The following is a 25,571-nucleotide window of genomic DNA, read 5'->3' on the forward strand; positions in this document are numbered from 1 at the left end:
GTATTTTCCCCAAATACAAAAAGATAAATTAATTTGAGAAAGGATTTTATTGGAAGACGATTCTAGGAGATTACTACAAACAATGGCAAATCTAATTTTAAAATTATGTAAATAATTGCGCAGTGCATGACAGCATAATTTTATGTGGAAGTGAATTTATGTTTAGCCACAGTACAAGTACAGTGGTATTTGTTGCAGTCTTCACAATGTCCATTTCATGAAATTATTCTTCCTTTACTCAGTCTTTATGCCATAGTCTGGAGTTTCTCCTTTGGAGTTGTTAAGATCTTGCTAGAGGGTACAAAATAGTCCTTGACATTGTCCCACTGAGTTTTGGCTCCATTCATTGCTCAGACTTGAATGGCCGTCTGGGCTCTGGATTGCTGTGACAAGGTGTACTCAGTAGTCTTTGTGCCGTTGATCTACACATGCAAAACTCCAACTGTGTCTTGCATGTGTGTGCATGTCCCTGTTCCAAACAAAGCCAGTGAAGATGGGACCCTGGTGCTCTCTATTTTATCTTCTCTAAATTATGGCCCTTACTTGCACTGGACAACTGAAGTTCTGGCATTTTCCCTCCTGCTAGGAGGGTGCAAGAGCAGCTGCCCTGGAGCTGATGCCAAAACTAAACTGAGATCAGGACATGCTTGAGTTGTGAGTTGCCATTACCTTCTGTCCTCCTCCACTGAAACAGAGACAAGTACTCTGTGACATCCCTTAGCTCCATTGATGCACATTTAGTTCTCCTATTGCCCAGCATACAGCTGTGCTGCCAGGTCAGAAGGAAATCATCCAATTATGTCTTTGTGATGATAAAGTATTTTCTCTACCACTACTACTAAAGGGACACATTCTGCCCACTTTATTCATGCAACTGAAGACTAAGGGAGCTTGCAGGTAGTTACCTCTGCGGCAGTTCAGGGCAAAAGAGTACACAGTGGATGCAGAGCTGACAAAGCTGATGCCTATGCTTTCTTTTCTGCAGCCTCTGGCTCAGGGAGCATGGTATAGGTGAGGAGTAGGAGTGGCTGAAATACACTGCACTCCGGTCATCCCCAGCTGGTTCATGGTCCTTTGGGGAGCTGTAATTAGCTCAGTAATAGCTCCACACTTTGCTACACCCAAAACTGGGCAAAGCAGAAAATCTGCTGGAAGCGGAGGCCAGTACATCCCTTGGCCCGTGCCACTTCCAACAGCTCCCATTGGCCTGGAGCAATGAACCGCGGCCACTAGGAGCTGCGATCGGCCGAACCTGCGGACGCGGCAGGTAAACCAACCGGCCCGGCCCGCCAGGGGCTTTCCCTGCACAAGCGGTGGAACAAGTCTGGGAACCACTGCCTTATGTAGTTCCTCTAGACTTCTCCAGAACAGAAACTGGTTTTAGTTAATGCTGTTTGGTAATTGCATCATTCAAACCAGACATGTCAGCAGAGATGTGTGTAGGCGGTAGATATCTGAGTGCTACCTATAACCTTTAAATAGGAGACGTTGATAGATGATAAATCCCTAAAGCTTCAGTATGGAAATATTAGGACTGATCTCTTGCAGCTAGCCACCAGAGGGCACTATTACTACACACTATAACTAAAAAAAACCAACCCAACACAAAGGAATTCTGACCTGAAGAGGGCTCTGGGTGGCTTGAAAGCTTGTCTCTCTCTCCAACAGAAGTTGATCCAATAAAAGACATTGCCTCACCCACCTTGTCTCTCTAAAGGAATTCAGAGGCAGTTTCAGGGGAGTCTAAATACACTGCAGATGTAATATTGAAAGGAACAGTACTGGCTGCACAGCTCATACAGAACTTTCAGTCTGCTAGTCAGTGAAATGCTAATATCTCTAAAGGAAACACTGCGTGCTTACCTAGCCTTTCGGAATCATCGTGGGCCCTGGTTAAAAAGGAAGATATGATAAACACGGGGGGGAAAATTCCACTGCTGCTAGATAGTTTCAGATATTGTAGCAAAATACTCATCTGTAGCAATGTCGCTCATCACCTCTTCACATTTTGTTAACCTGCCAGCTAATCAACTGCAAGGTTGAGCATTTGTATCTGAATCTCTGGCTCCCCCCCCACTGTAACCAGAACTGTTAGTGGAAACCATGTTTAAGCATGGCTGTTAAGCATTATTGCCCTGTTCAGAGGGATAAACCTTGAAAACTTTGGCTTTCCGTTGAGACAGTAGACTTCAATAGGACCTACTTGTCTGAGTAAGTTATCCAAACTGTACTACAGACAACCCTCTCTGTCCCCCTCTGAAGTATACAGAACGGTTTGACAACACATTTCTAACATGGGTTAGGCAAAACCAAATCTGTCCACAATGATTATAGAAATCCTGCCACTGACCTGCTTACAATATTATTCAAACTTCAGCATATTCAAGACCTTATCTGTATTCTGCAACCAACATACTGTACCTAAGTTTTAGCCCAGTTATGTAACACTCCATGTAACTTTCTGTACTCCAACTTGGAACTATGTTGTAAATGGGTAAGGGAACAAGTATGTTGTAACTGGCTCCCCAGTTACAGCTGTAGGGTAAATGAGGACAGAGAGGAAGATGTCCTACTTAATTTATATGTCTCTAAGACTGCTCAGATTATTTTATCTTGTGGTTTCAAAGATCTGCTGCCAGACATTCTGTGCTCTCCCTTTTAAATGCTCAATATGGTCTTTTCAGTGTGGATATATTTCCCACCTGACTATAAATCCCAAGCAAAACTAGCAGAAATGATCTGAAACAGGTAACGAATGCATTTTCTTCTGAGCATAGTTTTCCTGTAGATTTTAAAATATAAATGTGTATGACACCTCATATGAGGAGAGGGGAGTTCCTAGGGAATCTATGATTAGATTACTGTATGACAAGGCTTCCCAACCTTCTCCAGCAAAATTGCCTATTTATAATGAAAGTTTTTTTCCCGGATATGAAATCTTACATTGCATGTGCTCCATTTTTTAGAAGGCAATATCGCCCAGTGGATAGAGCACTGGCCTGGAACTCAGGAGACCTGGAATCTATTCCCAGCTCTGCCACTGGCCTGTTGGGTGACCCTGGGCAAGTCATTTCACAGGCACTCTGTGCCTCAGTTTCCCTGTCTGGAAAATGGGGTAATGATACTGGCCTCTTTTTATAAATATTTTGAGATCTATGGATAGAAAAACTTGCTACGTAAGAGCTGTGTAGTAGTATTAAATGTCTTTGTATGGAATATTAGGTGCTCTGGATATTTATCCTGTTGATATCTAGGGGCTTTAAGTAGTTGTGGTGAGTACTTGGGATTCCTACCTGTAAATAATTAGCAATACAAAACTAACCAACCAGAGGAGCCTCCTCCTGAAGAAAGATTTGAAAACAGTGCTGTTTGTGTATGTACAAAAGAGGCACCTGGATACAACTGGTTACAGGTGAGCTTTGCTTTTGGTATGTGCACATGGCTGTGTGCCTAGCCAGCTCAGTGTGTACAAACCAGGGATTTGAGAGTGCATGCTGAAACATGAAAACTAAGGAGGCATCACACAGCCTAAAAATCAGGCCTTTAGATTTTTCATATTTCTGCAATTACATGCATTCAGCTCTCAAAATAACAGTCCAAGTCAGCCTGATCTATTTATTTTGTTTTCAGCATTATTGCTGCCAGGTTGGTCCCAGGATATTAGAGAGCCAAGGTAGGAGAGGTAATATCTGTTATTGGACCAACTTCTGTGAAAGAGACAAGCTTCCAAGCTTACACAGAGTTCTTCTTACCTTTCCCAGACCTGAAGAAGAGCCCTGTGTAAGCTCGGAGACTTGTGTCTTTCACCCTCAGAAGTTGGTCCAATGAAAGACATTACCTCACCCACCTTGTCTGATCTAGCTATGGCTTTTAGTGCACCTATCACTGTACTAATTGCTGACTCTCTACAGCAGTTTTTGTTCTTTATGAAAACTGTTGTGAGAGAAGAAAGCGTTTCCTTTATGCTATTTGCAGTGTTATCTGAGACCCCATACTATTTTAGGAGAGTCTGTCTGAAACTGTACCTGGTCTTTGAGGAAATGCAAGTTTTATTTTCTAGATGTGCCGAAAATCCTCATTAAGGCAAGGTACTTTATCACGTGTCAAACTTCAAGTACATGAATAGACTTCACTGGGACTATTTTATACGCAGGTGAGTATGGTATGTGCTGAAGTACCAGGCTTGATCAGGGTCTTAGTCGTTCAGCAGAACACTTAACAGGAATATATTCACATCCCACTGATGCAAGAATTACTTACGTGAATACTTCGAAACCCCATCCTGCTATAGCTGTGAAAATCCTTGGACTTAGGTCCCTCGCTGGGTTCATGGCACAGCCACTGTTCATTCCCAAGGAACAAGTGAGCAGAAGGATAAGAAGCCCAACTGCAATTGGTTCCAAGCCCTTTGGTACGCCCATATTTTTGGTGTCAAAAATAGCAAAGACAATCAGAACAAGAAGAGCTGTTGACATCACCTGTCCAATGAAAAGAAAATATATTGAATAAATATATATATATAAGCTCTAAATAAAGAGGGGGCCTTCTGGATCAGAATCTGAACTTCCCCCAAATTTGGTGAAGTTTGGATTTGATGATCAGATTCATTCCACTACGGAGAGAGGACAGAGCAGCCCAGTTGTGATCCCACTGTCCCTATAGTTCAAGGTGATAGGAATATGGTCTGGTTTGTCCCTTATTAGCAGTAAGCATCCAAAATAAAAAAAATCCAACTCCACCCAAATGTTCATCATTTGCAAACACATAATAGAAAGGTGCCCGAGCAATAATAGATAAAAAAATACTGAAAAATGCAAGCAGAGAAATGCAATGTAAACTGAAGCTGCTGGTACCTGGCAGATCACATTCCTTTATGCAATGATTTTGCCCGCACAAAACTAATTGCTTCATATTTCTGCTTTGCTCAGCAGTCCCTGTTGCACATTTTGATAGTCAGTCGAAGTGACTATTTAAACACAGCATCCATGCACATTAAAAATGTTGCTACAGAACCATTTGCTGATGATGGGCTTAATCCTGCAGACTCTGTACAGGCAAAACTTCCATTAGTCAGCCCAGTGTGCTTACCTGGAAATGTATCCAGGGTTGCTTTACTTGCTGTCTAGGATGCTTCTGAAGAAGAAAAATCACCTTTCCCACCCACTGAGTACTTCATACAGTCACAAGTAGCTCTGCTTGATTCTAGTTAACTTTATGTAAAGTGTGTGTGTGTACATAGACACAAAGGATGAGACTGTCTAAACAGAAAGCAAAGGACAAATCTTAGAAATGTAGAGAAGGAAGTGGCAAGATTTGTTTACAAGCCTGAACAAGTGAAGCAGGAGAGAGAGAGAGAAAGAGAGATGTCCCCCAGTGTCTGAGGACTCATCTACGATCAGGTTTTTGTAGTAATTTAGCTATTTTGGTTAAGAGTGTGATATTTTTTACCGATATCATTAAATTAGTACAACTCCTAATTTGGTAAATTTTATATACCAGTATAAAGGTGACTTATGCAGATACAGCTTACTCCCCTAAATTTACAGTTTAAAAAAAGAGAGCGAGAGACAGAGAACCTTTATTCTGGTATTACATCCAAAACCTACATTTAAAGAACAATAAGTTTACTAAGTTAAGCACTCAAAAGTTTTCAAAAGTTAGGAAATGTCAGAATTTTCATTGCCTGTACAACCTTAATTTGGGCCCTTTGTGCATATGACTTATGACATAATTTTTAATAGAGCTGCATGGAAAAACTTTGACAAAACAGTTTTCTGTGAGAAAAGACAGTTCTGACAAAATCAAAATAATTTGGAAAATTGGGTCAATGTCCCAAAAATTTTATTTTGGAGAAAAACCTGTGGAGGGGTGGAAGGGGAGAGTTCTGACAGTGTCAAAACATCCAATGTTGACATTTTTGGAATGGATTATTTATTTATTTATTATTTGCTTTGAAATGACTTTTCATTTTGAAATTTTTTGGTATGTCATGTATTTAATATAAAATAAAAATTTACTTTGTTGCAAAATATTGATCAATACACTACAATTTTTTTTAAAAATTCTTTTGCAGAGAATTTTGGAATGTTCAGGTTTTGTTCAGATTTGAAATGAAGCCATGTTTTGAAAATTTCAAAATCCTTCACCAAATGGAATTTCCATTCTTTTGATAGCTCTGGTGGATCCTCTCAGTTTTTCTTTAATCATCAAAAATTTGTGCGGAGTGGGGTGAAGAGACATCTATGAGGGAGTTAAAGGTAACAAATAAATGACTGTGGTTCTAGGGGTAAACTGCTATTTAGCAAGGGACATGTACCAAATGGGCCAGAACCCCAGCAGGTATAAATTGGTGTACTCCCCTGGAGACAGTGGAGCATTGCTGATTTGCATTAGCTGAGGATCTGGCTCAATGCATTGACAAACATAAAATAGTAGAAGAATTCCAAAGACTGTGTGGATAAGAATAGCTGTTACCTGGGGTTTAACATGGCTCTCCCAGCTGGAAAGAGCAATTTTAAAGAGTTTTGCTTGCAATTTAGGGTGACCAGACAGCAAATGTGAAAAATCGGGACAGGGGGTGGGGGGTAATAGGAGCCTATATAAGAAAAAGACCCAAAAATTGGGCCTGTCTCTATAAAATGGGGGCATCTGGTCACCCTATTGCAATCTGAATGAAATTTTCTCTCTGCAAACGGTCATATCTTGTCATTACTATAATGCATAACAAGGAGTGACCAAAATGATAAACTTGGCCACAGTTGTTAGAATTTTAATCGTTGGGTTTTTTTATTGGCCAATTTTATGTTTTTCAGCATTTTGTTTCTACAATCAAGACAACAAATGTAACAAGACTAGGTTTTTTTGTTTTTCTCTGTGTACTTACTTGATCTGCAAATCCACTTATCAGGGACAGATGTGGAGCTGGATAGGTTGCAAAAATATGTGCGGTTGCATTAGATCCTGTAACTATAAGCTCTCCACCACTGTAGTTCATGAATGCATCTACAGAAAACATATCCATTGCCTGGTTATGCTTACTTATCAACATTACATACAGTGGGAATTGCACATCACATTCTCGTTTGGAAACTATTGGGTCCTGTTTTATTTATGGCCGAGGAATGATAAAACCACCTCCACAGTGTCTCATTTCTGCTCCTGTGCATTCAGGCACTGCAGTGCACCTCTTGTCTCTTACGTTCCATCTTTCAAATCCAGGCTCATGTGTTCTTTCTTTCTGATTGCTGCCCCAAACCAGTGCTTGGAAAAGTTTCCTGGTCTTGAACACATTTATATTGTTCTGCAAAATGTTTCTAGACCTGACATGACATCTTCAGATATCCGATTTCAGCAGCATTCTGATTTTACTGTTGTAAAACCATTCAGGTTACCAGCAGCCAGGGAATAATGCCACATTACTTTTTGCATTACATTATGTTATACAGTCCCTTGCTGTGGTGAAGGAACACTCCTGAGAGATCTCTGGCCCCAAAAGAGCTTGCATTCCCTGCTCTGTGTGAGGGCTTTACTTCAACCAACTGCCAGAAATTTCTTCTGATACCTGAACATCTGCCAGCCTGGAAAAGGGAGTCACTTCTCTCAGATGTGGCCATTCCCCAGCCAAAGAGCTCAGCTCCCTGGAAGGCCCTGCTTGGTGGCATGGGAGTTGGTGCCTTATTACTCTTAATTTCTCTATCTAATTTAGTGTTTACCAATGTCTTCGGAGTTGCATTCCTTTCCCAAATTATAGTCCCTCCTAAAAGAAGGGCTAAAGCCTAAAAGAAATGGCTCTCTCATTTTCCTAGTTATCCAACGTACTTTTTCTTTTAAATAGCAGACAGAACACGGTTAGTTCTCTCTTATCTTTTTATCTGTACGTAAAGTAGTACCACTTCTAGCATTGGTCTTCATGATGGCCAAGATTTTTTAAAGTGACTTGTGATCGATTCTTGGGTGCTAAACCTGAGACACCTTTTCGAGACCTGATTATCACCATGTGCTAAGCACCCACCCTGTGAAAGTCAGGTCCCTTTAAGGTGTCTCAAGTCAGACATCCGAAACACCCCTCAGTTTTGAAAATCTTGGCTGAGAAGGGAATATCTTATTGTTACACTACAGCTGCAGTATGGTGTTGTGGGGAAAACTCATTAGGACCGAAAGAAATGAGGAATCCATTATATATATCAAAATAAGGTATTTTAATGTAAAGCTTTCTGTAATTTGACTTATAAAATTTGAGGTAACAAAATTCTGGTCCTAAAGATCCAGCTTTCCAGATTTTCTGCCTGGATCCTAACCTGGAATGAGCTCTTACTAGAACTGCGTCGAACTTGGGCTGGGCTCCAAGGCCGTGGAAACCTGCCTGAATAGTCCCCTTGCTCCACCTTCCTTTTGCTTCAGCCAGTCTGCCACCCTCCACTGCCCATGTGGTGGGGCGGGAGATTCATAACTTTCTGTCTGTGAGTTTGTAGCGTGTTAACTATCTAAAAACAAGTTGCCACCTTGGCACCCTGCCTGACCAGGAGGAAGTGATTGCAGAGCCGTTGGCCATTATCTTTTGAAAACTCATGGCGATGGGGAGAGGTCCTGGACAACTGGAAAAAGGCTAATGTAGTGCCCATCTTTAAAAAAAGGAAGAAGGAGGATCCAGGGAACTACAGGCCAGTCAGCCTCACCTCAGTCCCTGGAAAAATCATGGAGCAGATCCTCAAGGAATCAATTCTGAAGCACTTAGAGGAGAGGAAAGTGATCAGGAACAGTCAGCATGGATTCACCAAGGGCAAGTCATGCCTGACTAATCTAATTGCCTTCTATGATGAGATAACTGGCTCTGTGGATGAGGGGAAAGCAGTGGACGTGTTATTCCTTGACTTTAGCAAAGCTTTTGACACAGTCTCCCACAGTATTCTTGCCAGCAAGTTAAAGAAGTATTGGCTGGATGAATGGATGATAAGGTGGTTAGAAAGCTGGCTAGGTTGTCTGGCTCAACGGGTAGTGACCAATGGCTCCATGTCTAGTTGGCAGCCGGTATCAAGTGGAGTGCTCCAAGGGTCAGTCCTGGGGCCGGTTTGTTCAATATCTTCATTAATGATCTGGAGGATGGCGTGGATTGCACCCTCAGCAAGTTTGCAGATGACACTAAACTGGGAGGAGAGGTAGATACACTGGAGGGTAGGGATAGGATACAGAGGGCCCTAGACAAATTAGAGGATTGGGCCAAAAGAAATCAATAAGGACAAGTGCAGAGTCCTGAACTTAGGATGGAAGAATCCCATGTACCACTACAGACCAGGGACCGAATGGCTAGGCAGCAGTTCTGCAGAAAAGGACCTAGGGGTTACAGTGGACGAGAAGCTGGATATGAGTCAACAGTGTGCCCTTGTTGCCAAGAAGGCCAATGGCATTTTGGGATGTATAAGTAGGGGCATTGCCAGCAGATCGAGGGACATGATCGTTCCCCTCTATTCGACATTGGTGAGGCCTCAGCTGGAGTACTGTGTCCAGTTTTGAGCCCCACACTACAAGAAGGATGTGGAAAAATTGGAAAACGTCCAGCAGAGGGCAATAAAAATGATTAGGGGACTGGAACACATGACTTATGAGGAGAGGCTGAGGGAACTGGGATTGTTTAGTCTGCGGAAGAGAAGAATGAGGGGGGATTTGATAGCTGCTTTCAACTACCTGAAAGGGGGTTCCAAAGAGGATGGATTTAGACTGTTCTCAGTGGTAGCAGATGACAGAACGAGGAGTAATGGTCTCAAGTTGCAGTGGGGGAGGTTTAGGTTGGATATTAGGAAAAACTTTTTCACTGGGAGGGTGGTGAAGCACTGGAATGCATTACCTAGGGAGGTGGTGGAATCTTCTTCCTTTGAAGTTTTTAAGGTCAGGCTTGACAAAGCCCTGGTTGGGATGATTTAGTTGTGGATTGGTCCTGCTTTGAGCAGGGGATTGGACTAGATGACCTCCTGAGGTCCCTTCCAACCCTGATATTCTGTGATTCTAAGGAAGGGATCACCAGCACCAAGCACCCATGAAAAACAAACAATGAGAAGAAACTGAGCATTGCTTTCTGTGCCACACTCCTGCCTTCAAGTGATGCTATGTGAGCGTAGAAATAGCCTCACCTATATCATAATGGAGGTCACTGGTAAGTATTCTGGCTTTGGCTAGAGCCGGAGAGACCCAAAATGGTTTTAGAAACTTCTCAGAGGTAAGAGTGCCCAGGTTTCTACTTTTTGTAATAAAAGGCCCAGCTAAAGAAAAAAAACATCTCTGCCATCTACACCCCATGGTTGTTTTTTATGTTCTAGCTTTGTGTGGAGCTGAGATTAGTTTAACTGTGAATGGCTTTTGGGTGAGCTCTTGACTAGTTTTCCCCCCTCGGGCTCCCTCCTTCTCATTGGTGGATGGTTCCATCACAACTATCTACTAATAAAAAGGGAAAAGAAAACTTTTTAACTGTGCCCTACTTTTGTTTAATTCTGTATATCTTTAAAAATTCCATATGTACATCAGTCAAATTATCACAGAATTCTGTTGTGTGAAGTATCATCTCTCCCTTGGACATCACTGGTGGTGAAAGAAAATAGCACAGGCAAGTGATGTGGGTTAAAATTATAAAAAGCACATAAGTGCCTAAATCACTTTTTAGGATGAGACTTGGGCTCCTAAGTCACTTTGGTGCTTTGGAAGAGTTTACCTGGCTTCAGGAATTACAAGCAATAGTATAATGGGAGGCGCATATATGGATGTAGGGATTGAATGAGGACTAAAGGAGAGAGATAGTACAGGACCTAGGGAAATGGGAGAAAAGAGAATTCCTGTAATCCTAGATTCTAGGAGACAGTAGCAGAAAACAAAGAAAAAGAGCATTAATGAAATAAAAACACCCACAGAGATCAACAGAATTAAGGATGGGACCACAGAAGCATGGCGTGAGTCCTTTTAAACAAAAATCAGAGATTAAAGAAATGACCTAGTCCTGGAGGATTTATCTAGCCAGGGAAGCCTATAAATATCCAATCTGACATTTTATTTTTCTATCATGCCACAATATGTCATAGAGAGAAGCATGGCCCAGACAGAGTGGGGAGTCAGGAATTCTTGCATTCTAGTCTTGCCTCTAATATGTGACCACTTAACCCCTCTGCCTCAGTTTCCATCTATAAAATAGGGTTAATACCTAGCTCAAAGAGGTGGTATGAGATTTAGTCAGGCGGGACTTCATCTCCCAATCTGAAGTCTCACTGAACACCGTTGGTGTTACTCACATAAGGGCTGTTGGATCTGTCCTTTATTATTTCTAAAGTCCTTGGAGGAGGAGGAGGAGCCCTATATACATGCTAAGAATTAAATAAGTAAAAGTCTTTGTGAGAAATACATGTTCTTAGAGTATCTAATGTCCCAAGAATGAGTCATTTTTTCTACATTTCAGAACTTTTTCTGTTTTCTGAAATGTTAGTGTTGTCGAACACTTGGGAGGTCAGAGCCTTCCCCCTTAGTTCTTCCTTTCTCTTTTGTGACATAGGCCCCAGTCCCACAATGAACTGTGTGTGGCAGACCTCTGTGCCTGCTTGGAACTCATCGAAGCATTAGGGTCTCAGAGATTTCCTTACTTCTAGCAAGTCCTATAGGTGTCTCTACTATATACTCACCATAATAAATCCCAAAGACAGCGGCTGCTCCAACAAATGCTCCCAAGAATTGTGCTAATATATAAAAAGGTAATTTGGTCCATTTCAACCTTCCAGTTGCACACATGGCTAATGAAACAGCTGGGTTTATGTGACCACCTGAAAAATAAATCACAAAATAATACCGATAATATAGACAACACAGAGAAATAGGAGGAGGTGGAGTGTTTGTAAAAATGTGAGCACTTTTAAACACTAGACTATGTGCCTAGGTTTGCTGGGCAATGGGGTTATTTTGCTACCGCTCACTCTTCTCAGCATTTGTGGGGAGGGCGTCTCATTAGAATGTTATTGACTGTTCATTCTGTTTCCCAAGCATTTATTAAGATTAAGAAGTAATGTTGACTTGGTCACGCTGCTAATCTTGATCTGGATTCTGGGCTACATCTGAGCTGCACTCAGGAGAAGGTGGCATTAAGTCATCTTTATGCTGTCCTCTTTGATCCTGGGGCTGGATGGGAACTGAGCCTTCCCTGGCATTAAGTAAAATCACCTCAGACTGCTCAGGTGTGCTGGCTAGAGGCTATCTGGAATCTGGGGATCACCAGTGAATAGACACACTCTTGCCCCTCACCACACTCCTATGCTGAGTTCAGGAGGGCGTGCGGTCAGGGGGCTGCTGGGGTGACCCTGTGGACGCAGAGGGATCTATTTTTAAATATTTCGGAAATGCTCAGATGCATTTGTGACAGGGACCATGTAAGTACCTAGATATTTAGGAAGGACGAGATTTCTCCAGTAGCTGAGTTTACTGTAACAACTTCATTATCAACATCTGAATCATGTTGTTTGTTATGTCATGTATTATCCACTTCCCTCAACACCTTTTCATCCGCATTGGGGAAAAGTGTTGAATGCCTTTGTAAACCTCATTATTGCTGGATGTGCAGTAGATGCTTAAGAAATGCATATTTCTAGTTACAGTAATAAGTAGACTTCAAGATATCTAAAATGTAAACATGGTGAATTTGGATTTTGCTACAATGTAGAACATGCCATGTGGTAACTTCCAGGTAAAGCCACATTCAGGGATATATTGAGGTAAGAAAAATAATGGCCTTTGTCTTTGATAATATGTATATAAGAAAGTGACCTTTGTCAAAGGATAGCAATGGAGAAAGGGTGTCTCTCTCCTATTTCCATGTGTACTTGCACTGTGTTATCTTCTTGTGAAACATAAGCACCTATGACATGTGAACAGATAAACACAGATAACAAGTAGGATAAACACGTCCCTTGTATCCTTTCCAAAACTGTCACCTAGTGGCATCAATCTGGAATGAATTCTTCTAATTCTTCATCATAGAGCTAATAGATGGATTGGAACTTAACAATCCTTCATGTGAATTTCATATGTTCTTGTCTTTTCTTTCTTTTTCCTTGCTCTATCTGAAAGGAAGAATTTTATTTTCTTTCAACAATCCCCCACCTGTTCTTAGCGAGTACATGCAGGGGAGATGCTTATAACCTGGAAAAGGAGCTCATTAGAAATGGCTGATAAAATTAGATCTGCAATGGGCTAGTCTACTGGGTAGATTTACCACTGACTTGGGAGACTCAAGATTCTTGGTCTTTGAGCCACCTGCTGCTCCTTCAAATGATGAAATAACAGTATTGACAGGCTTTGGAAAGTGTAATTTCCATTCTAATTCAGCCAGAAGGATGGGGAAGCATCAACAGTGAAATGAGGAAAAAGTGTGGGGAGGGGAATTCTCAGGGCATTGACAGGGATGTGGACAGCCCCAGAATGGTGGGGAAAAGGGAAATTCCCTTAAAATGGCATCTAGAAGAAAGCTCAGATTGTCCAGACCTTTAACCATATGATACAGGGAGTTAGAATTTCCTAAAGTACCAATGCGAAGGATGTCAGCAGCACTTAGCCATGGGAATGCAGGATTCCAGTGAGCCATAGGGTTTATTAATGAGGCTATGTGGAGGCAGATATTCTACTACATATACAAATCATTAGATGTTGGGTTGTCGCATCCTATTGACACATCTGGTCTTTCCTAGAGAAAATTGGCTGCATGCAGAATCCCTTCTCAAAGAAAAAGCTTTGCAACCTTGCCACAGTCGAGCCCCATATATTTTAGACAGGTTCAGATGAATATCCTTTAAAGGTACAAAAAGTGAGATGTGCTTTCCAGATTATTTTCATAGTGCTGCATTGGAAGACCTAACCGAACCCTATCCACATCACAAGGAACAGCCGTAGTTAATCCTTGCTCAGATTAGAACAGCATTCCGACATATTGTACTATCAAATTAAGCTGGTGTGGTACTATTGACTTATCTGTCTGAGTGGAGGTAATGAGATCTGGCTGTTTCACAATACACTGAACCACTTCTTGGTATGAACCTAGAAACATCCTCTCAGTCAGTTATCTCAATGTATTGTCTGCGTAAAAACACACTAGAGAGGAGAAAACAAACAGCCACAGCAATTCCTTCCAAGGCAACTAGATTTACATACTTATTGCTAGGCTGAACTGCCCCTCTTTATCAGTGGTCACAGTTTCCTCAACCGAAACTAGAGGGCAAGGGAACCCTTTAACTTTAACCATGGCAGTCTGCTCTTCACTGGCAATTAATTTTGCTTATAGACAAGAAATCCAAGCTTCCCTTTTAGGGGCGAGAGCTAACTCAGAATAAACACTCGAGCGGAAAGCAGGTATACAAACGCTCTCAGTATCAATTTGGTCAGAGCCGAATGGGAAGGTATAAATGTGCTGCATGTTGGTACTGTACTGAGTTACCTCAAAGGTAGACAGCGAAACAAAAGGAAAGTCTCTCAGTACAAGAAGAGAATTATTATTTTATTGATTTCTGTCATGCCTGATTCTTAAAAGTGACCAAACTGACATTATTTTACAAATCTTGGGGGTGGGAAGAGGAGGTAGACACTTTACTGACGAGAGACCTAGATCTGTAGTCTGGCTCGGCTCCCCTTGCTGCAGACATGGGGAAGGGGATGGCAAAGGTATCTGTATGTCACCTTTATACATCCCTGATCGTAGGGCTGGCTAGTGGTACAAGTTAGAGCAACTTCAGGGTCACTCTAACTTGTGCCCAGCTGGGAATCATTGTAGTAGCTGGGCATTGCTAGACTCTAGCAGCTTTTCCTGGCCATTACCCTAACATGGCTCCTATGCTATCCAGGGAGCCCTCTCTGTTGAGGAAACCTCAGGGCAGTGGCTTGGCTGTTTTCTGACCTGGTGCAAAGCACTTATTGTAAGGACCAGGTTTCTGAGGGGCCTTAGTGTTATGTGTTTAGGTCCAGAATGGAAACTGGTGGCTGAATTTATTAAATACTGAAAAAGAAAAGTGTGGGGAGGGATTGGGTTAATGGAAGATCTGCTCTATCCTCTGCTATAATGGTGCAGACAGCAACCTGAAGTTGCTAAATGTGTAACTGATAAGAATACCATGAAACTAGACTATATATAAATCTGTGAAAGCTGTGGTATGAATGCTTCACAAAAAAAAAAAAAAGACTTACCAGACACGCCCCCGGATACATACACTGCCATGGTGACTGCCATTGCAAATCCAACGGCTACTGTTACAGTCCCGCCCATGGACCCTCGGCTAAGGACGTCTTGGGCAACACTCCCACATCCGAGTGCCTGTAGTTCATAAGGGAAAGATAAAACATGAGAATGCTGGCACCAAGTGGTAAATGAGATCTTCCTGGAGAGTTGTAACTCCTGCTTGCTGCCTTAATGGCAGGGGAAACATGTTGGTGAAGAATTGCAAGTGTTTGAAATCAATGGCATGTGGACAACCAGTACTTCATTTGTGCTGGGCATTGGTTTTTCATCTCCCTCAATTCGGTGGCAGAAAGCATGGCTTGTTGTGGGTAGGAATTTTATCTACCAATGTCCTAGATTATAACAGAGAAGGATCTGGTATTCATGGAATAAAAGTGAACTTCTAGGTTGGAAGACAAAGTGCTATGACAATGTTACATTTCTCTTCTTGCTTCATTAAAAGGCAGCAAACCCAGCTCTTGCCTCCTAGCTCAACTTAGGTTGCATATACATAGTATTTTATATGGTCTCTCCCATGAAAATGCTTTTGAACTCTGTTGGTGAAATTCAGCCCAGTGCGGAGCCTGCACAAGAGCCTCTGGGCTGAGTGTCACTGGAAAGGAACACACCTTCGAGTGCACCACCCTCACAAAATTCAACTTGATTTATTGTGTAAAACATGTTCAAGTTTATATTTTGATTTTGACTTTTCTTTCAGACTAAATCCTTTTAATGCTGCCCTTTCTGAAGTCCACCTCCCAAAACAAACAAGTCCACTCCAGTGGATGGGTGCTGATTGGGGAAGATCATTCTGTCTGGGAAGATTTCAGTTCCAATAGGTTATTATAAGCAATGAGAAAATGATGATAAAAATTGTGAAATATATCGCAACAGTTTCATAGCATGTTACTTCATTTTGAAACTCTGGATTACACTGTTCAACCAGCAGGTAAAAGAGGAATCTCTGGAGATTTTATCGTGTGCTTGTGTAATGCGGTCCTGAGATCAGACAACACTCTGTGCGAATGTGAATTGCTAGAATATCATGTAAAAATATTTAAAATGCCAGGTGTCCATAAAATGGACAGGACAGTTTAGAGAAGAGGTTGGAATGACTGGAAAGATCCAGCATTACATAAATGAAGGTCAGAAACAAGAATGAAAGACCAGGACTAATTACATTGTGGGCCTAGGTTGGAAGGAGACAAGCTGGAGAAAGTTCTGGAGAAATCAGCCAAATAGATCTACCTGTTTGCTGTTTCCCTGTGCAAACAGCCTGAAAAATAAATAGTTATACATGTTCACTAATGAATGCCTCTTTCCTTTAACACCTATGCCTACCTTTTCAAAAGTGCTCAGCACCCAACTGCTCCTATTGAGAGCAAAGGGGAGTTGCTCTGTACTGAGCGTTTTGAAAATCTGCCCACTTGTGAATATTTTATCTTAGCCCTGTTCTTGGATGTGTGGACAAGCGGAAACCCTCACATGAGTGCTTCATTGTCTCTCCATTCTCCACATGGCACCTCATTAAAATGAAGGTTCTCCAACAGTTCACACGGGGGCATTCTCACTAGGTTAACAAATTTACATTTTACGCTGGTTCTCATCAAGATCCCAGTTCAGCAAAGCACTTAGAGTGATTAAGTCCATCCTGAGTCAGCAAAGAACTAAGCTTATGCTAAACTTTAAGCACATGCTCAAGGCCCACATTAAACCAATAGGGAAGATTGTGAATGTCACAAAAGGCAGTTAGGCACCCAGCTCTCACCGCAAGTCAGTTTGTGCCTTTGAAAATCTCCCTTTAAGCACATTCCTAAATGTAAACACACACTTCAGTGCTATGCTGACTAAGGATCCACAGCTGAACTGGGGCCCAGGGCCCTAGAATGGGTGGTTATCAACAGCCTGAGCACTTCCATTTCACAGCATGTCCATCTGTATCTAGAGGCTAAGGCTCACTGGATAGTAGCGCCTCAGGAGCCAGAGCACAGTCTGACTCACTCCTTGTTAGGGTGTGACTGGGGTTATCTTGAGCAATGTTAATTACAGGTTTCAGAGTAGCAGCCATGTTAGTCTGTATTCGCAAAAAGAAAAGGAGTCCTTGTGGCACCTTAGAGACTAACCAATTTATTTGAGCATAAGCTTTTGTGAGCTATAGCTCACTTCATCGGATGCATTCAGTGGAAAATACAGTGAATGCATCCAATGAAGTGAGCTGTAGCTCACGAAAGCTTATGCTCAAATAAATTGGTTAGTCTCTAAGGTGCCACAAGTACTCCTTTTCTTAATGTTAATTACGTTGGTGATTCATATTCATGTGCATATTCGTTTTCTACCTGTCCATGTGTATGGGATTCTAATTTTTCTTGCTCCTCATGAATGATCACTTTCTTATCTTTACTTAAAAGTGATGCCAAGTTAGCACGTAATAATCACCTCTCTTCATTCACTGGTGTAATGTTTTTGGGAGCCACCAGATGGCTGCGTTGCAGATGGTCTTGCTAACTCTCTTTGTCTGAATGTAAATACATTTGTTCTTAGAGAAGTGCATATTGTGAGTGTGATGCAGATTCTTCGCAGAAGCTAAGCAGAGCAGCAGTAAAAGCCTATTTTGCCTTAGGCCTACTCTAAACTACAAAAGGTTTGTTCGTGTAGCTATCAGGCAAACCCTCCCAGTGTAGATGCAGTTTATACCAGCAAAAAAAGTGCTTCTTCCAGCATATACAGTACAGGTTCCCCAAGTGAAATCACAGTTATCCTGGTATAACTGCATCTATACTCGGGCTTTTGCTAGTTGCCAAAAAAATCACCCCCCGACATTACTATACCAGCAAAAAGCCTTTGGCCTGGCCTGTCTGTCTCCGACTGCATCATCTACGCAGGGGCAGATGTTGCTTACAAGTTATATGTCGCTCACAAGCAAACAAAGCATTATGTGGTGCCAAAGCATTAGAGTTGCCAGGATATTTTTTATAGATAGGGTTATTGTGTTAGAAAGCAGTAGCATAGGCTATAGCATTGTATCTTGTGAAGCAGACCGACCAATTCCATGCTTCAGTCTGCTTTATGCTATGCTAGGAGTGGAACGCTTCTGTAATGTATATTCTCTCTTAATGATTAGACACGCACAACAAAAACCAAAACAAAAGGCATTTTAATTGTTTTCAAATCTGACTAGTTTTATTGTCTTTAGCTACACCCTGGGTCGTCCAGGCTCATATGTTGGCGTTTCTTTAATCTGGCAAGAACTGATATGCCTGAACTGAAGCAACTCGAGACTTAGACCACAAGACTGGGGTAATGGAATAGTTGATGGGAGCAGAGCTGGTAGAGGATGAGTAAAGCATTGTGCTCTGCAGCTACCTCATTCTTCAGACTTTGTAGAGGGGATATCTGAGAAATTGCACCAGGCAAGGCCTAGTGAATGACACAGCTTAGAAGTGTAACAAAAAGTTCCCAATATTGCTATGGTACCTATGTACCTTTCTGCAGGTACAGTTTGCACTCAGATTTTGCGCTCAGTCAGTTGGTATCCCTCAAGTGAATGGCTGGGCACAAGTTTTGCAGGCTCAGAAAAGAGACCACCTTCTTGAAAATGTGACCCAGTCTGTGTGTGAGAGAGACAACTGGGGTGGGGAAGAAGATGGGGGAGGGAGGGCAGGGAGTGCTAAATGCTATCTTTTCTAAATATGTAGCCATGCCCTGGGCCAAGCTTTCAGCTCTAGCCCCTCTGTTTTTGTGCTTGCATCTAACGGCACCCACAGAAGCAGGCACACAAACTAAAATTAGCATGTGCAGCTAAGGCACTCAATACCTTGCCCAGTGTGTATGTGTAATGCTTGCCCATGCGCAGTGAATGAATACTGACTATCATGGGCACAGTCAATTATATGCATACCAGGAGCTCAGCTTGCTAGTATTGCAAATACCACCTCATAATATAATTACATGAGCAGCAATTTATTATCTTGGTAACCTCCACTAATCTGAACTGAAACTGGATTTAGATCAGCATGTTGTAACTCAATATTCTAAGTTTCTAGGCCAAGTTCAGCCTTCAGTTACACCCATGCAATCTCATTGACTGAAACAATTGAAATCAGTGGGGGTTGCCTGAGTGTAATTGAGGGCAGATACCTTTATCTTATCTTGTGCTTCCAGGTTCTCATCTCCTCAGCAGTTGTCTGCAGCCTCATCTGCTTATATTTACCCCAGTAGCTTCAGGGCTGACTCTTTTTGTCCCAAAACAAACAAGATTATTGTCTTCAATAACATGTAGTTTGGCTGGGTGTGGGGTGGCTGTCTACACATTCTCTGCCAGAAGAGCTCGCTTCTCAGACATTGAAGCCTTTCCTTTGTCTTGGGTAATATGACAAACATCAGGGGAAGGAAAACAATTGGGCTCCTTTAAGCATAATATCCTTGTTACTCCTTGGCAGCTTGTAGAACTTTCCCAGACATTGGCGAGACTGAGAGCATACTGCCTCCATCTGTGTGATAGTCAGGATTTCTGCAAAGATGTATATAATAGCATTTCTGGTATTAAAAAGGGTTTTCTGAAAGGTCCAAGTCCAGAACAATAAGGGATCTATTTTCTATAGAGGCTACAGTGTCTGAGTCCTCTTAAAGTGAAATACTTAGAGTATATATAAGAATGGTATCTCTTTACTCAACAAAGTTGCTGCTTGTGTATTCAGAGTCATATCTACTTCCTGTAGTGCCAAAACTAAGGTTTCAGAGTAGCAGCCGTGTTAGTCTGTATTCGCAAAAAGAAAAGGAGTACTTGTGGCATCTTAGAGACTAACCAATTTATTTGAGCATAGGCTTTCGTGAGCTACAGCTACAGCTCACTTCATCGGATGCTTATGCTCAAATTAATTGGTTAGTCTCTAAGGTGCCACAAGTCCTCCTTTTCTTTTTGCCAAAACGAAGTTTATTGCTTTTTACCGCTGTTAGCTGCAAAGAGCCAACGCAGTTTAGACAATGAGCTGCATTCTGTTGTATCTTGCGCATCATCATCAGAACTGTGCAGTAAGCTCCAGTCAGTTACACTTGTGCAAGCCTACAATGGAGTGGCACAGGTGTCGCTGAGGGCAGAATATGGTCTTCAGAATCTTTACAACTGCTGATATTGTACAAGAAGGAAAGAACTCAACACAAACTCAGGCTGATCCCAGAGGTGGCAGTTACAAAACCCATCTTTTAACTTGTCCTGGAAGTCTGGAAAGTCTTTGAAAAATAATAGTGTCTGTTTTAGTCACTTTTCAGAGGACAGCCACATGTTGACACGCACATTTGCTTGTTCCAAGGATCACTCTAATGCAGTAAAACTATCAGTGCAGATTTCTGTGTGAAGGGAGGGCCGCTTCGCTGCCCCTTTCCGACACCAGACCCGCCTTCCTACTTTTCTCTGCAACCCTCGGCAGGCATTTTCTGTTGGCAGGCAACATGCCTTCTCAAGGCCATGTCCCATAAACAAGAGTCAGGGTCAGAGTCAAGCTAGGGTCAGAGACTGGACATCAGAGATAGTACCAGGTTAGAATTGAGAGGCAGCAATCAGGGTTGAAGTCAGGCTGGAGTCAGAGACAGAGATCAGGAGATGAGGCGAAGTCTGGTGTTCCAGCAGGCCAAAGTCTGTGTGGTTGCCCCAACAACTTCCTGGGGCAACCCCTGCAGCTAAGTAGGGGTACTTGGCCAATCAGAGGGCCACAAGGTACAGTCATTCTGGGTCTCTTGGGCACTGCTTTTTGCAGCACTTACTCTCCACAGTGCTCCCTAGCTGTGCCTCTGCATGGCCTCCCAGTGCCACTGTGGGAATATCAGCTGCCCTAGGCTCTGCAGACCTGGGTTCTAGTCCCTGGGTCCTAACACCAGCACAGCCCATAAAGTGGTATCACTGGCCTGGGAGTGGTATAGCTAGGTTCTCAGGTGATGTGCTGATTTGGATGTGCCTTTGACAGCCTCTGCCAGCTGGGTTCTGGTGGAGTGCTCCTAGAAACTAACGGTATGTCTAGGTTAGAACTGCAGTTGCCGTAGTGCTATAGCGTAGCATTTATTACAGCGATGGAAGGGGTTTTTCTGTCACTGTAGTAAACCCACCTCTCCAAGAAGCAGTAGCCAGGTTGATGGAAGAATTCTTCCATTGACCTAGCTGTGTCTATACCGGGGCTTAGGTCAGCCTACCTATGTCTCTCAGGGGAGTGAATTTTTCATACCCCTGAGCAACATAGCTAGGTCGACCTAACTTTCCAGTGTCGAGTAGCCCTGAAGCTGTCCCTGACCTGTGAACGCCTCAAGGAAGAGGGGCAGTGAGAACACCAACAGCCCTTCCCAAGGGTTAATTCTGCTACCCTCTTCCAAGGGGCATCAGAGGCCTTGCTAGTGCTGCAGGGTGTGATCTGCACCTTTTTGTATCAAGGGCCGAATCTATTCCAAAGCTTCATTTTCTAAAATGAATGTAGACAAAGGAACAGTGGACATTTCCGACCTGCTCAAACGTTTGACACATGGAAATCTAGTCAATTAAAGAACACTCAAAGGAACATAGCTGTAATGCAAATCAACCAACTAAATTTTTTTAAAACCCCAACACCTCCCTGCCCCTCCCCCACACTCCTAAAAAAATACCCCAGACCATTTTTTCTTTTTAATTTTGAAATGGGAGAAGAGCCAGAGACTCCACTAGGGTCTTTTGTATTGCTGGTAAGCTCGCATGTAAGTTGCTCAGCTACTGCGGTGATAGACAGCAGTATAAACGAAAGAAAGAAAAACAAGTTACAGGTCCTACCTCTGCCTCTTTGTAAAACCACAAAAATTGGCAGGGGGACAATCACATTTTCCTATTAGAAAAAAAGATTATTTTTCCCTGTTGCTATACGAAGGATCTTCACAAAGAGGGGAAACTGGCTAAATAACTGATTCTATGGGGGAAAGAGTAAAATTGATCCTATGCAAATTGCTGTCAAATGCACAAAGTAAAACTGAAAATGTAAAGAATATTTTTCTGTGATCTTCTTCAGTTACAGGAATCTTAGGTGTTGTTTTTAATAATAGCATCTAAACTATTTTCAGACAGAGAAAATTATCAAGTTGATGGTATCAAGTTTTTTCCTTTGTCTATTTTTAGTGCTCTTTCATTTACAATCCATCTACTTGCAAAATCAACTTTGCTTAAATCGTTATTTCCCATTTGATTTCCTGATTAGCTGTTTTTATAATAAACTGTCAGCTCTTTGGGGGTAGGGTCCAACTTTCTCCTGTGTGTTGGTACAACACCTAGCACGATGGAGCCTAGTCCATAACTGGAGGTCCTAAGCACTATCGCAATTCAAACAATAATAACAACAGAGGCATGTTTTAGAACAGCTAGTATTTCGGATCAGAGCTCTGGAAGAATTCAGGCCACAGAATTTTTCTGAAGCTTTTTTTATCCTTTATGGAAAATCTTCAGCAAAAACTACTCTTCATCTCCATCTTTTCCAATATCTCCAGTGTTTTGGCTGATATCATTTCTAATTTTCATGGCGCAATAAAAATGTAGTCTACTAGTTAAAAAAAAAAATCATGTAACTACTTTAAAACCACATGGCTCTTTATCATTAGTTACATATTTAGTTTTGTCCTGCTATTGCAATTTAATCAAACTTGGAGTAATAAGAGTGCCATATGCATTCTTCTGGAGATCTCCTGGGACACAATCAATATCCTTTCAGGCTCAAATGGATTTCCCTTCATTTGTTTTCACTATCCAATGAAATAAGGGTTTGGAATTAAAGCTGATCATTTAGGCAATTAAATAGTATGGACATAAACCCTAAAATTATTATAATTTTGAAACTTTCTTTTTAATGGCAAAAAACATTACTACTAGGAGACAGTGATATACTGTATATTTCATAAGAGTCTGGCAGAAATGTCTACATTAAACTTTTAAAACACGTGAAGATCTGGTTCAAATTGCTCTATGTAAAATAAAACAAATATATGAGAAATATTGAGCTATAGACCCTACTGCATTTTTAAAGTAGTGCTTTAAATGTTTTATTATTGTTCTTGCACGTGCTATAGAGGAGGAATAAACTGTTAAATTGCCTGGGGAAACTGGAAAGGTCTATACTTTCTCATATTTTACTAATTTAATGTTGCCCTCTTCATCGCCGGATACTGAAATGCTTTTCTGTCCTAAACTAGGCAAGACAACCAGTTTGAACCAATTTCTTTGGTGAAAATTATTTTCAGGTTCTCACTGGGTTTTAGAAATCCAGGAGAGGGTCGGAAAGGAAAACACTCTGAAGGAGTTCAGGTTGTAGACCCTACCTTGCAGGGGTGGAGGGTGTCTGCTTCAAAACGGGGATGGGGTGCAGAGAAAAAGAGAAGGAGGGAAGAATTACTTTTTAGCTTCTCAAGAAGAACTAGACTATCTTAAACTGGTGTTTCCTTGCAAGTCTCATCATTTATTCTTGTACTGAGAGGTGTCTGTCTCTTTTCCTTCCTGCACCGACTTACAAATGTAAAAGCTTAAAAAAAGTAAAAGCATGTTTAACCACAGCAATGCTGGCTGGGGAGTTGTATCACACAGGCAGTAGTGTCTGGAGGTGTTGTGCCTGCATAGGACAGAAGCTGGCCTAATGGCTCCTGGGAGAGCAGTACCTGAAAAGTGCAGTATGCACTTCCTCCAGGCGCTGGCAAATGAATGGGAAAGCAGGGCTTTGGCCATGCTCCCACGTGTACAGTCACACCCCATGCTGGGTGTACAATGCCGTTGGTAGTTGGCTCTTAGCTAGTTGAACTTTTGTTTTCATTCAAAAATAGGATAAATTTTGTCAGTTTAATGTTTTCAAATGTTAATAGAACAGTATGACATGGTAGGTGAGCTAATCTCTTATAGGACCAACTTTTGCTGGTGGAAGGGACAAGCTTTCTAGCTTCACAGAACTCTTCCTTAGGTCTGAAGAAGGTAACCAGAGTGCCTAAGCTAAACAGAAGGTGGAATAGATTATTAAGCACAAGGGGTTCACACCTGCTGTAGAAGACCACGTAAAATGAAGTGGGCAATTAAGGGCAGCAGGCAATAGGGTATGTTACAAATTGTCACAATGAGTCAAAATAAGTGCACTGGTTAATCTATATTTTTTAGCATCCAGCAGAGTTATGAATTTAAGTTCCCAGACTCTTCTTTTGAGAGTGTTGTGCTGTCACAGTTTCAGGGCAACTGCACCTGTTTTCTCCCTCCGTGGTCCACCCAGGGGACCCATTTAATTGTTTCCAGCTCCTTGCTGTCACTTCTTCTGGGTGGAGATTTGTGCCTCACTCCCTTCTGAGTGGGGTTTTTAAGGCAGTTCCCTGATTTACAGTGTGATACCCCCAACAAGTCAATCTGCTTAAACAGCCCAGTGGCTGTGCTTTGCTTTCTCTCCAAAGGCTATGACCAGTGTATTGCCTGCAGGTGTAAGTTGCTGCACTGCTTCTTCTAAGCAAGCACATTTGTTCTTAAGGTAAAAGCATTAGAGAGAGAATATATCAAAACAATAGAAGTTCCTATGTGCATGCTTAAAGGCTTACCAGAGGTCATTGCCTTCTCCAACCAAGGGGTCTGGTAGGTTTTAATCCTTCACAACCCACAACTGGGTTTTCTCCATGGTTACAAGTTCACATCCATCTTAGATCCAGAACCAGAACAAAAACTGGGCAGATCAGTCTATTTCTTTATAGTGCTCAGGCCTTTGAGCTTGGCCTGCTGTAACAGGTAATCAGCAGACAATGATACTCTCCTGGAGCTGGGGAATTTGCATTAATCTTTCCCTAGGGATTCCCCAGAAAATCCACTTATTGTTCCAGATGTCCACACTTGTCTGGCATATTTTCAATATAGTCTTTTTCGAATTGCCAGGTATAGTATCTGCCACTTCCCCCAGAAAGGTTCCATACAACCCCAGCCCACAATAATACATACATTTAACATAATAAGGTTTTTCAAAAATATTGCAGGAAATTGCCATATCAGTCATAAACAGTTTTAGGGACAGCTTAGAAATTGATTCTGTCATTATACAAGGGAATGAACTAGATGTCTCACAATAATTCCTTCTAACCCAAACAATTATATGATTTTAACAATCAGAGCATACTGAAGGCAAAAGAGTGTAAACTTGCTTTATAGTGAAAAGTTAATTTCTTGTCTCTCGTTATACGTTCCAGGCTCTTGTAACAGTTTGGAAACTTTATTAGTTTAACTTCGTTGTATTTATTTTTATTTTCTTACTTAATGGGCCAAATTACCAAAAGAGCAGTGTCCAAATTTGCGCCTGCAAAATTTGCACCCACATTTTGCACCTATAGTTGAATTGTG

At 41.8% G+C, this 25,571-nt stretch overlaps 1 protein-coding gene across 2 annotated transcripts in view; it reads right to left on the reverse strand.

The window, feature by feature from the left end:
- Positions 1–25,571, reverse strand: part of AQP9 (aquaporin 9) — a 35,121-nt gene that overhangs the window by 2,490 nt on the left and 7,060 nt on the right. For both annotated transcript variants that reach the window (XM_074964757.1, XM_074964758.1), the window contains exons 2-5: positions 15,193–15,319; positions 11,655–11,792; positions 6,884–7,002; positions 4,261–4,478 (exon numbers count right to left, since the gene is read on the reverse strand). In XM_074964757.1, the coding sequence (XP_074820858.1) occupies positions 4,261–4,478; positions 6,884–7,002; positions 11,655–11,792; positions 15,193–15,319 (602 nt within the window). The remainder of the gene's footprint in view (positions 1–4,260; positions 4,479–6,883; positions 7,003–11,654; positions 11,793–15,192; positions 15,320–25,571) is intronic.

This window comes from Natator depressus, chromosome 10 (genome assembly GCF_965152275.1).
Source record: "Natator depressus isolate rNatDep1 chromosome 10, rNatDep2.hap1, whole genome shotgun sequence".
Classification (NCBI taxonomy): domain Eukaryota; kingdom Metazoa; phylum Chordata; order Testudines; family Cheloniidae; genus Natator; species Natator depressus.